The 12,604-nt window shown below is 44.4% G+C and overlaps 4 protein-coding genes across 4 annotated transcripts; 2 read left to right on the top strand and 2 right to left on the bottom strand.

The window, feature by feature from the left end:
- Window positions 1-29: 29 nt before the first annotated feature.
- I203_106918 (uncharacterized protein) lies at window positions 30-2,776 on the bottom strand (the record flags this gene model as incomplete). The annotated part of the gene is made up of 9 exons (XM_019151583.1): window positions 30-190; window positions 311-371; window positions 445-995; window positions 1,083-1,379; window positions 1,461-2,006; window positions 2,075-2,259; window positions 2,386-2,439; window positions 2,511-2,565; window positions 2,611-2,776. 9 exons carry the CDS (start codon window positions 2,774-2,776, stop codon window positions 30-32), a joined length of 2,076 nt encoding a protein of 691 aa, XP_018999090.1.
- A 447-nt stretch (window positions 2,777-3,223) lies between these two features.
- On the bottom strand, window positions 3,224-4,739 carry I203_106917 (uncharacterized protein; the record flags this gene model as incomplete). Its single annotated transcript, XM_019151582.1, has 2 exons — window positions 3,224-3,479; window positions 3,592-4,739. The coding sequence occupies 2 exons, from the start codon at window positions 4,737-4,739 to the stop codon at window positions 3,224-3,226; spliced, it is 1,404 nt and encodes a 467-aa protein (XP_018999089.1).
- Window positions 4,740-5,687: 948 nt separating this feature from the next.
- Window positions 5,688-6,869, top strand: I203_106916 (uncharacterized protein; the record flags this gene model as incomplete). Its single annotated transcript, XM_019151581.1, has 1 exon — window positions 5,688-6,869. The coding sequence occupies one exon, from the start codon at window positions 5,688-5,690 to the stop codon at window positions 6,867-6,869; it is 1,182 nt and encodes a 393-aa protein (XP_018999088.1).
- A 706-nt stretch (window positions 6,870-7,575) lies between these two features.
- Window positions 7,576-12,315, top strand: I203_106915 (uncharacterized protein; the record flags this gene model as incomplete). The annotated part of the gene is made up of 21 exons (XM_065518098.1): window positions 7,576-7,895; window positions 7,988-7,998; window positions 8,099-8,148; window positions 8,212-8,237; window positions 8,316-9,045; window positions 9,132-9,162; window positions 9,224-9,339; window positions 9,406-9,504; window positions 9,563-9,640; window positions 9,696-9,749; window positions 9,810-9,991; window positions 10,070-10,086; window positions 10,155-10,338; window positions 10,409-10,416; window positions 10,492-10,687; window positions 10,768-10,866; window positions 10,943-10,959; window positions 11,027-11,064; window positions 11,122-11,201; window positions 11,276-11,337; window positions 11,393-12,315. The coding sequence occupies 21 exons, from the start codon at window positions 7,576-7,578 to the stop codon at window positions 12,313-12,315; spliced, it is 3,321 nt and encodes a 1,106-aa protein (XP_065372828.1).
- Between the last annotated feature and the right edge of the window lie 289 nt (window positions 12,316-12,604).

Raw genomic sequence — 12,604 nt, 5'->3', positions numbered from 1 at the left:
TTGTACAGTAGCTACACAGTTGGTCGAAATCATAATAGCCATCTGATCACTTCCCCTTTCACCAATACTTTCTGGTAGATCTCTTCCAGCTCGTCCCTGTTGTTGGTGAACCAGGGATGATCATGAGCTGTAAGTGATTGAATGCGATGGATGGGATTCGGATGAAGTGAATTATCAATGAAATCGAGACCTGGAGATGATTCATACATTAGAAGTGATGATCTGTATATTTCAGATTTCGCATTCACACAGAAGCCAAAAGAGGGAATTCTGAGCAGCCTCCAAAAAGAGAAGCCAGCACCGCACGTACCTTCTTGAGACCATTCCGACCAGAGAGGCTTATCGCAAGGCCATTCATCGTATTGCATAGCCTGTATGAGATAAAATCGGATCGTTAGAATACTTCAGAGCAATGATTGGTAAGCCGACGAGGAGATCACTGACCTTGAAAATCTCAATCTGTCTGATCAACATGTCGTATTGATGTATTTCCTCCTCTTTCACCTTAGTAACAGCCGTTTCTTCTCTTGCTTGATCGTGAGGCGTGATAGTATCCTCTCTTCCGACATATGGCGTAAGAGGTATAGCTGTATCCATTCTGGATAAAGGAGTATCGTACCTCTTTCTTGTCGTTGTCCTCTTCTGTCGGTTTTTAGCCGATGGCGATGCTTCATCTACCTTCGTCTCGTCTAGACGTTTCTCCAGATTGTCGCCCAGAAGCATTCTCATACCTATTGATGATGGCGGTGAAGGAAAGTCATCGATGGGATCATCATCTAGTAGATCTTGAGTCCGATTCCCTTGAAATGGGTCTGAATCAGACTCCGGAGAATGGTCCATTTCGATATCCTCTTCCAATTCAGACAGATCGCCCGCCTTGTCCTTACGAACATGTGTATCGCGAATGTCGTATTGACTGTGTTCAACCGATGATTCCTGAGGAAGGGGGATGCATGAATATGGTGGTGAATACGCTGCGCAGAGGTACAATGTGACTATGGTGTTAAGAAGGAGAAGATCAGCAATGTTGGGCCAAGATATCACGGTGAAAACAAGATCATATCGATTTTGTGGGTGCTCACCTCCTGTAGCCCAAATATCCAATCCTCTTTCTTCCCTCCACCACTTTGTTCCAACCTCCTTCCTACTCCCGCAATCCATCGTAACTCCTGCATGGTATTCTTCTCTCAAAGCTACTAGACGATCGTAAGGAAAGTAATCAATTGTGCCTTGTTCATTGACCTTTCTTAGATGGCTTCCAGTATGACGACCGAGAGTGGAGAGGAGTCTCGTTTGACTGGTCGCGGTGCCGAAATCCGCCAGGAGGATACGGGGATAGGCACAGGAGGTGTGTAAGAGGATGTTCTCCGGTTTGACATCTTAGTCACACCAAAGAAGAATGATAATCAGCTAAAGCGCATATACTGTATGATAGAACACCAATGGTACGACTGACATACCTCGATGTACTATCCCCATCTCATGCAAGTACTTTAAAGCACTTATAAGCTGCCATCCAATCCACCTCACCTCGTCTTCCTGGAGTTGACGATGTTTATCAATGTAGTACCACAGATCTCCCCCAGCTACTAATTCCAACACGACATGTATCTTCCCTTCTTTGTACTCTTCTTCGCCGCCATCATCTTCGTAGTCATCTTCTAGACTTGGTTCGACGATATAATCCAGCAATTTCAATATATTCGGATGATCGCATGATCTCTGCACTTTGATCTCGAATTTTACCAGTCTTGCATACTCCCTCTGGGGATGATGGGGTCGAATGGTTTTGATAGCTACCTGTACGAGGTTCTGAGATTTCCGATGAGTTCCAATATTGACTATACCCCATGTACCATTACCCAATGGATAATTGTGGATGATCCATGGGTCTATTGGTAATGTCAGGGAGGGATCGGAAGAGGGAAATAATTGTAGATGGCGGCTCATGACTTGAGAAGAAGGAGTGGTGTATTGCGCTTGAGGATGGTGGGAGTAGGTGAATACTACAAAGCAAAGTATCATTACATGAGTTTGCAATGAGTAAGCTATACAAGCGAATATGGTTGCTTACCGCCATTATATCCAGGTATCTGCAGTACATCGCCTTCCCTCAAGACCCTCAGCCTAGAGTTAATCTCCTTATCTCCTACTTTCTTGGTAATGGTACCCGGACCGGCATGTTCGCCATTGATGATATAGCCATTTGAAGAAGTATCATGAAGGATCGCTAATGAGAGGTCCGTAGTGGTTTTGACGCTACCGCATATAAAGCGAAAGTGATCAGCCTCTATCCTTGTTTTGACCTTACATGGAGTTGAAATGTAAGAGGTGGTATAGTACCAAGAGATCGAGAAAGATATGTTGCCCGATAGATTGACTTACGCGTATAGTCTGATATGTAAATTCGATATCATCCGATTGTTGACTACCAAATCGCTATTCCCCCTTCCTTCCATCAGATAAAAGACCTCGAAGGTTATTTCGGTAGCCGGAAGAGTGAAACGTACCATTCTGGATCTCTTCCTATCGTGAACACCTTCCCCAGCTCAATCCGTATTTCTTCTAGATCGAAAGCCGTCAGAAAAGATAAACCATCACGAAACTTACTTTCTTCCCCTTCAAGTTTCAGGTGTAAGAACCCAACAATGTTCGCACATTGATCCCTTCTCCGATATATCGTCATGGCTATCTTCTCTCGGTCAGCCTGGATATGAGCTAATAGGTTCTGTTGTTGAGATCCGGTTAGATCGTCAGGGATCAGTCGTCTTGTCATGGGGCATGGGTTTCATTCAGTCGGACATGGAATGAGTAGTTTAGTCAGATCAGTAGGGGGTGGTGATAAGCAGGGGGTGATCATTTGAGATCAACATAGGTTCTGAGGGAGTATACTATGTCGTATGCAGTCGGATGACTTGTGCACAGGTCTAAGGAAGGGATAAAGAGGAAGAGAAAGAGAAAGAGAGAAGGAAGAAGGAAAAGGGCACACACGTTCAACCGGAGCTGAAAGATCACGTGACATGACCAAGGGTGGATGTGTCTATATCCGCCGTCTCCCTACCCGTGAGATATCATCGTTGTCAATCATTCTCTTCTCGTTTTGAGCCCATCCTGCTACATTGCAATACGAGTTATTTCTATCATTATATGCTGCGTTACACCATGTCCTGCCCATACAACAACCCGTCCAAATACACATGCCAACCCCCCATGCTATAATCTTCTATTCCATACCTAAGAAATCCACTCTTTCGTCAACTTCTCTCGCTAGCTGTTCATCCCCTTCCAAAGCACTATACAATATCGTAGGCAGCGAGCCGGACCATGAGCTCCCTCCCCCTAATCCGTTATCCTGCGTATGGTCGTTGTTGTTGCTACTGTTCGTATTGGATATCCGTCCAGTGACACATCGTCGTCTATTGTAATTCGCTACGTTGTATATCGATACGTTCTCTACTTCCTGGGGTATGCCAATGTACCTGATGATAACCCCAATTTTATCAGTCAACATAGACGATTATGAAATTTAGATGTTATACGTCCGAGGTCTCAATTCACCTCGACAAAGGTTATCGGTGAAATTCAACTTACTCATCATTATCAATCCCCACTAACCAATGTCTCCTCACGAATCTCCTCAACTGAGCTTCCTGTGACAAACATTCCTTATGTCCATTCATATCCCCTTTCTCACCAGTATCATCTCCACTCCCACAAGCTATCCAATTGTTTCGACCTATCAAAACCACTTTGACTCTACTCGCACCGACTCTGCTCAAATCGATTCCATCCAATTGAGGTGTATATATAACCAACTCCGCCAATAGGCGATTCTCTTGACCTAAGCTTTTCGGCGAACCTAATATATCCAAGGCGATCCTGTACGTATCTTCCTTCATCAGAATCACATCCTCTCTGTCGTGCTGGTAGCAATTCCCAATATTTGGCGAAGGATGATCTGGGAAATGTATAATCACCGAATCGCTCTTTATACAATTCCAAACTTCCCTTAACAAACCTCTATATAGCAAAGGCCGTTGATCCAACGCTTGGAAGATTGGAGATAGGAAAGTGATCGAATCGATTTGATCGAACAATACACGTGATCGCCAAGTGTCCATTCCATTTCTCCAAGTCTCACCTCCAGCTTCCAACAACACCATCAAGCTTTCTATATCGGAGATCACCACTGATTCGACTAGGTTGCATAAAGTGAATTTACGTATGAATGGCGAAGTGGATGTGGATGGATCGAAAGAAAGGCCGATTGATCGAAGAGGCATTATACCTGGACCACTTACTGGCCAGACCCTTGAGCTCTCTTCAGCAGTCGGACCATGAAATGTTGGTCCCAGACCGTAAAAATATGATCGACAATTATGGGCGGTGAGGACGACGTGTTTATACAGTTGGGGAACGATCTTTCGATAGTTGTTCTTGCATGTTTGCAGAACCGACAATTTATGTGAGGCTGAAGGGTGGGAGATGACATTCGACCAGATTTGTTGAATAATCTCGGGCGGTAGAGAGGACATTAGCTCCACCAAGGATTCGAGGGGGTCCATACTGGTTGAAGACTCGCTGACATCTTGGTCGATATCCATATCAAGAGGAGAAGGGAAACTCAGAGAAGAGATGGTAGATGACGGAGTGAGTGTGGGATGTAGCTTGAGAGGTGGACTTGAATTGCTACTCGGACTGAAATTGGGAATATCACTGAGATCGAGGGGGTTGGGCATGATAAGTTGCAGACTGTTGGTTGTGGGGAGTATCATCGCAGAGGTAACGCTTCAAGTTCCAAGATTGACGATGGGAAGGAGAGAGGATACATTGCAGGCAGTAGTACTCTTCGTGTACGCTCTATTAAATGCGTTGATATGTATAACAGTGGATAGGTGTCGAGTACCTCATGGTCGTCATTACTCTTTTGTCATCGTGTTGCATGTCATCACCATATCACCGTCGGCAGACGCGAGTGACTTTGGTTGAGATGTCAGTACATGACCGCACAGGTACTCGCCGCGATGACAGTGGTCTGTTAATAGCCAAAAACGAGATATTCGATACCATGGTGCAGTCGTACAATACTGTACTCATCCATGCATACGGTGGGACTTGGTATATACCACTGATGATATCTCCTGTACCTATCTATGCCTTTTGACGTATCAGACTGTGTAGTCTATTGATGCCATCTGGTAAAGCTCAAATCACAATAGATCCCATCTCTTAGCTTTCTCCATTCTATCTGCGTTCCGGTCGTTGGTTTCAGATTAGACTTCTCACATGAAAACCTGATTCACCTGGATGTGATCACTAATCTTTACCCAGCTGATTCGGCAGCACGTAAAGTTTAAACGCAGTTCATTGGTCGAATGACGTGAATTGCTTATCTTTGTGTCTCACAAAATTTTCATTGAGTAAGATACCAAATTCAGATGCTGTGATGATGATGGTGATGGTGATCGCCACCTCTATTTTCGTTGGAGGGGAAGAAGGATGGTCAGCTGTCGTTCATATCTTTCTCGTACTATTTGGTTATGATTCTCTTCAGTGACCTGACATACGAGTAATCACATTGGATCTTATCTTTCAATCTATACCTACCCATCTACTATTCGTCTATATATATATATCTTTTACAGCGGTAGATCTAGAGTTCAAGCCAATCACGACAGACAAGCACCATGGCCACGACACAAAACCCAGAACCAATACCTCTCTCTTCCCCTTCTCCTGCGCCAACTCTATCAAATTCAACTCACAACGTTCTCACTAGTGATACGACCCTCTCCACCCTCTCGGCCGTTCATCCCCTCTTACTGGATATCCTACGTATCCTCATTCCAACAGTCTTACTTCGAGTTTCCAAGACCTTCTACGACGACTTGGTCCCTGGACTATATCACACCCTATATCTTAATGAAGGGAACATACGAGGTATCTTAGAAGGGTACGACGATGGAAGTGGAAGGAAGAAGGATGCTTTGGCACTGGTAAGGGAATTGACGATATGTGATTTACAAGTATTAGAATACCTGTCGGAACTTGATCCAGATATACAAAATGATATACGAATTGATCGTTCTCAGCAAACCCAAATCCAAACTCTCAACGGACCCATACAGTCACAATTATCATCTGAGAACGATAAACGTATCGACAATCATCCGGATGATGGTATTCTATGTTTATTCCCTAATCTCGAGACCATACATCTTCCCTTCAAATTCATCACATCCCTCAATCAACTTACCATCCTATCCAATGAGATTTCCCATGATGACGATCATCTACACCGCACCAGACGTGTCAAGGCTGAACGTAAACTCAATTTATACCCATTAATATTCTCTCGATATTTCAATGCTAGATTAATCACTCTTGATTTAGGTCAAGAGATAGATACGGATTTATATTGGGCATTCGATTCTACTTTATTCAATTTACTTGATTCGATTCCTCAATCTAGAAGTATGAATACGAAACTGAGGATAGAGACGGTGTCACCTCGAGAAAGGCCTTCAAGAGGTTATATACCTCATAATCTCTTACAAGCTTCGACTATCCATTTTGTACCCATCCGAAAGACCACCGGAGCAGTCGTCGACCCCGCTGCAAATTCAGGGGAGGCGTTCGTTGGTACAGGTTTAGTGGAAATAGGGAAGAATGAAGATTTGGCTAAAGTCATAAGAGATCATTATGACGTACATACCTCTCGACCGTCTTATCCACCTATACTGTATCATGTGAGGGATGTGCGAGGGGTGATTGGGGAGATGGAGAAGATGATGGAGTTGAGGGTTAGAGTGGAACAAGAGTTGTTGGTCGATGAGGACGAAGGAGGATTATTAAGGGAAGAAAAGTAGAAAGAGTGAAGTAGGTGCACGTTGTCGCCGATGGATGAAATAGTATGGTATTTAGTGTACATGAATAATAGATACCACTGCAGGGACCTGGTCATCGAGGTATGGTAGATGATCTAAGTTGTGATCCAAGGGGAATAAGAAGATGGAGACGGGTATACATGCCCTTGCTTATCGGTAGAGAATATCTGTAGGACTGTTGGATAATTTGCATTTGATCGTTCTTGGGAAGTAGAGATGATCTGTATGTTCACTGTATGCTGTGTAGAGTCGTCTGGTCTGTAGATTTGTGTGATGGGTTATAATTGTTGCATGCACTAGAGTATACTCGTAATGTTCCTGATGCTGATGCTGCGCTGTCGATCTTGTGGGATCTCCGATCCAATGCCGATTTTCGGAGATAACCTATAGCGATGAAGTATTTCCTGAACGGGCAATATACTCTTATACTCTTATACTCTTATTTGGATCTACAGTACTCGCTTTTTTCCCTTTCTCGGTCATGTCCGCCTCCATATCCATACCCAACTCAATATTCACGCCTCTCTCTCTTTGCACGAAAATAAGATTAACTCAATCATCGTCACCTTTCTTTCATCCTTGATCCTTCCTTGATCACAAGTCATCCATCAACCAACCTTCATCTCATACCTCATACACCAAATCATTCATGATATAGCTACAGCCATTTTTCAGAGCAACATACACCATGCCGTCCTCCCGACCCCCACCGTCGATGTATCCACCTTTACCTCGGTCAGTCACTCACCTACCGCCGTTCCCACAACTACTTCACATCAAGGACGAATCGCATAATCAGTCACCCTCACAGACTCAGACACCTGAGAATGCAGATTCTGTACTTGCGGGAGTATCAGATGACGAAGATGAGGAGACACTCGATGCTATACCAAGTCCGCAGACGAATACCAACGAGAAGAAGAAAGAGAGGAAACCACATGCGACGAGAAGGAGGGTCGTACAGAGCTGTTCGGAATGTAGGAGAAGAAAGATAAAATGTGATAAGAAGTGAATCTCTCTCCTTTAAACCTACTCCTCTTCATCCTTCCATGTGGTGCTTTGATGTCATGGCTGACGTTGATGTTATCGATGTCGTGTAGATTTCCTTGTGGTAAGTGGAGATGAACAAACGGAGTTACTCGGCGAAGATCGGTCCCGTTCAGAAACCTTATTAGCACTTTGCTGATTTTTACATGTGATACTGTCAACAGGGCCATGTATATTGAGGAATGATCAGGCGAGGTGTCATGAAGTGGGAATGGTAAGTGAATGTCGTATCTCGATTTCAAGGATTTGAGCTGAAATCGCAATGATCACATTTTAGGCAGAGAAGAACGTCGTGGCATCACCGTTAGTATCTGAAAGCTACAGTCCTATTTAGAGAAGAAATCAGCTGACCTCTATCCTGGGCCTCGACACCTCGATCAGAAACAACTTCGCTACGACATCCGAATTAGCAGTCATCGCCCATCGATTGGACGCATTGGAAGCGGCATTAGTCAAGAATGGTGCCTTACGATCGTCGGATCTAGATCATTTCCTCAACATCCTCAGAGAAGGCGAGGAAGGATCGTCCTCGACCCCAAAGCTCCCAAAGCGGAGCAACTCGACCAAAATTCCTGTTCCTTCAGGTCCTGGCGGAGGCTCGTCCCAGGCATTAACGGAGGAAGAGACTGTAGACGACACGGAGGGAGCAGCCTTGACATTGGAGCATCTCGCATTCGGTCGATCGAGAGCAGACGGTTCCCATTCCATGCCTCATTTCGGATCAAGGTTATCTTCCGTATCTCGTCCAGCACCCAATAACGATTATCACCTTGCGAAATCGATCGTTCCTCAACAGGTACCTCTTACACTTTCTCCACCGCCTCTGGGAAGTTTACATCTACCTCCATTAGAACAGACAAGATCGAACGATTCGTTGGGACTTAGGAGGATAGGTTCATACCCCGTTAATCAGACCCCCGGTGTCACGCCCGAAGGAGGTGAACCGTCGAGATTATCAATAGAAGAAAGAGCTCAAAAGATAGATCAGTTGTTGGAACTTTTAGGTCCGACGGATATTTTCGACTTATTCTATAGGAAAACCGATGTGGCCATTATTGCTTTGACGAGATTGTTACCTTCCAGACAGCGAGGAGAGGTTCTGGTGAAAGCGGTAAGTAGTTTGGTCGTTTTTTTTTTTTTTCAAACGATAATAGTGAGAATAGAAGATGACTGATATATGTCTTGTTTCCTCGATAGTATCTGGAAAAGGTAGATTGGTTGCATCGATGTGAGTAGTCATATCCTCTCTGTTTGATACTTTTGTGCTCATCTCCATTCATGATATCCAGGTATTCATGTGCCAACTTTTTTAAGACAATGTAACGATCTATGGTCCCTACCTCCGGAACGAGTTGCACATGAGATCGCTCTGCCCTTCTTAGGATTGTATTTGACGGTCTGTACAGTAAGTTGTCTTTAGCTCTCACATTCCTATATCTACTTGTGGTCCTGATGTACGCGTGTTTCACAGCTCGGTTTGACGTTCATGGACCAGTCGGAGATTAGTAAACACTTTACGGTTGAGGAAGCTCATTCTTTGCCTGACACATGGTTCAATGCGGCCAGAAGTGTACGTCTTCCTGCATTTGTAATATGAAAGAATAGCTGATAGGTTGTCTTTTGCATAGGCACTGTGGGCAGCTGATTTCGTCGGAAGTCATACAATGGAAGCTTTGCAGTGTATAATCCTGTTGGGTGTATTCATGGTGAGCTATCTAGTGCCAGCCGACTGAGCTTCGCTGACTTACTCTGATCGCTTAGAACAATCGGGATAGAGCGGATGCAGCTTGGGCATTGCTCGGTGCAGCTATCAAAGTAAGTTGCCGTATCATCTACTCCGACGACCGCACCATTGCTAATCTCGCATTTTTGCAGATGGCACAAGGATTAGGTTTGTCACGATTAGGTGCAGAGCAACAAGCGGTAGATGGGAAACCGCTACCCATGTGGACGGGTAGATGGGAGAGTCTGATTCAAAGGGAAGTAGGGAGGAGGATTTGGTGGAATTTGGTGTTTTTGGATTGGCAGTTGGCACCAAGCTACAACTTTTCTTGCAGGCGAGTGGAAATTTCACTGCAAACAATACCTTGGGGTTCCTTTCGTGGTTGCTGATATACAGTCCTTGTGGTACGTAGTATCCAACCTGATCAAAGTAAGTGTTCACGTACTCTTGCTTCGCTACAAACGTATAATGCTGATATGGATTGATCTTCCATTCAGTCAAAACCGCATTGCCAGCGAATATCGAAGATGAAGATATAATCGACGATCAACCATTCAAACCTCAACCTATATCTGTCCGAACGGGCATGTCATTCCAACTTGCTCGATTGAAGTTCGCCGAGATCACTCAAAGGCAGATTTGGCAGGCTAACAACAATCATCATCCACCATATTCATTCATGTGAGTTCAGAAACTTCGATAGGTCCAATGAGAGAAAGTCGAAAAGCTGATTTCAGGTTTTCATGAATAGTCTGAGTGGTACGTAGAGGCGGTCTTACAGTTCTAATCTCTGTGTTCATTTGCATTCCTGCTGACGTCCCGTGATCTTAATAGTGGACGGAGAATTACGAAAAGCAATGATGGAGCTGCCCGAGTTCTTTCAACCCGATCCTAACACCAAGGGACCACCCTCGCAAGATCCCAAAGCTCTCGTGCGGTACTATGAGAAGATCATGCTCAATTTGGCTATTCACTCGAGAATGATGAGATTACATAGACCTTGGTTGTCCAGAGGATATGAGGATGAAAGGTGAGTGATCGCGTTGCTTTACATTTCCAACTGATCACACTTTTCTCGCTGTAGAATGCTGACATTACCTTTGTCGGTAGGTTCGCTTACTCGAAGGAACAGTGTATACGAGCCGCTAGAGCAAGCTTGAGGATGATGTCGGACGCTGATGGAACAGCTTCATTCTTGGAAAAGTGGTGGTACGTAATTGTCCCTTGCTAGGGATAACCGTACTTCATTAGACATGATATGCTGATTTCGTGTTCCATCACTCAGGTTACCCCTTTTCTATGGTGAGCAAATGAAACAAAACAAACCCTTTAGATCCTTTCAGAGACTGATGGTCGTCAATTCCCATAGTATCCGTATCCGGTCTGGTGGTGATCATCGATCTGCTCGTGAGTTCAATCCGAAAAGCGTGTTTTGAGGAGTCAGCTGATCTTGGTTATCCTCAGCGAACACCTCGAAGACAGATGTATTCTCGTGAGACCGATGCTAAGATTTCGGAAGTCAAAGGTGCATTGGATCAGATGAGGTGAGTACTCAATCAAACCACCAGGTTCATCTATTTTACCCCGATATCTAGCTGATCGATAGATACCCTTGTAGAGGTATAATGGACGTGTCTCATCCTGCTAGAGCAGCTGTACGAGTTATGGATCTACTTTTAGGTGAGTCAAGTAGGCCTCCCCCAAGATGTCACTAACTGACAATATGATACTACAGCCGAAGTGGAAGATCGACGCCAAACACCCGGGTCGTCCCTTGGCAAACGGAAAGACCCGGATGATGTTGACGATGAAGAGTCCGGGGGATTACAGAGAGCCGTCAAGAAGTTGATTCGTCAAGCGCAACTTGAAGCTGATTCACCCAATACGTCAATGACCTCAACCACACCGGATCTTAACAGACACGTATCGCAGTCACCTCAAAATAGCGATCATGGTAATTCACAACAACATAAGGAGAGTGAACGACCTGTATTTGATGCTTATCCGATGCCCTTCAATCCTGTTCAACCTACTATCACTCATGCGACTGGGCCTCCTCCACCTCAACCACAACAAGCCAACATCCAACCTCACCAAGCCGCTTCACAACAGCAACAACAGCAGCAAAATGGATATAACCCTTTACTCACTGGTAACCTGAATACCAATCCATTTACATTCCCTATCGATACGTCTTCGAATAACTTTTCGACTTTCCCTTCCTTCGATATGATGAATAACCTGAACACCAATGGGACGAACCGGAACTTGAACGGCAGTGGTTCGGGCAATTTGGATCCAGCTGTTCAATCGATGTTAAGTAATTATTTCCCTTCGGCCCAGACTCAAAGTAATACCAATCCCCCTACATTGCCTCAAGCACCGGATGATTTCTTATCGAGAGTATTCGGTTTCGGATGGGATGGTGCGTCCGCATCCACAAATGCACAGCAACCACAGCAAGGTACAAATGCAAATACTGGTACACCAATCCAACCTAATCTTCCTATTCAGACACCACATCCATCTCAGCAAAATCAAAATCAAAATCAAAATGAGTCGAATAATAACAATGGAGCAAATAGTCAGAATGGATTTGGAACGATGGGTGCACCTGGTAATTTACAGGGATGGAGTAGTCATGGATGGATGGCATGAGTCGGTTGAACGGATGGTCTCTGGTTGGTGTAGATATCTTTGAACAGTTCTATAATCTCGAGTAAATGGTATTTATGGTATTAATAATTGATATGAGTTGGGGATCTGTAATGCATGATATATAACATATGAAATATTGATGATCCGTCTAAAAGATGATATAAGGATCTAGCTATGCACGTTGATATCGTAACCGTGTCTTGCTCATCCCTCTCATCAAGCGACGACAGATCATCCACTTGATCTATCATTCTTCCCACCTATACTCTCCTTGCATTATATCCTTCGT

The sequence above is a fragment of the Kwoniella mangroviensis genome, chromosome 2 (assembly GCF_000507465.2).
Source record: "Kwoniella mangroviensis CBS 8507 chromosome 2, whole genome shotgun sequence".
In the NCBI taxonomy this organism is placed as follows: Eukaryota; Fungi; Basidiomycota; class Tremellomycetes; order Tremellales; family Cryptococcaceae; genus Kwoniella; species Kwoniella mangrovensis.
This window is presented reverse-complemented; position numbering and strand designations above follow the sequence as displayed.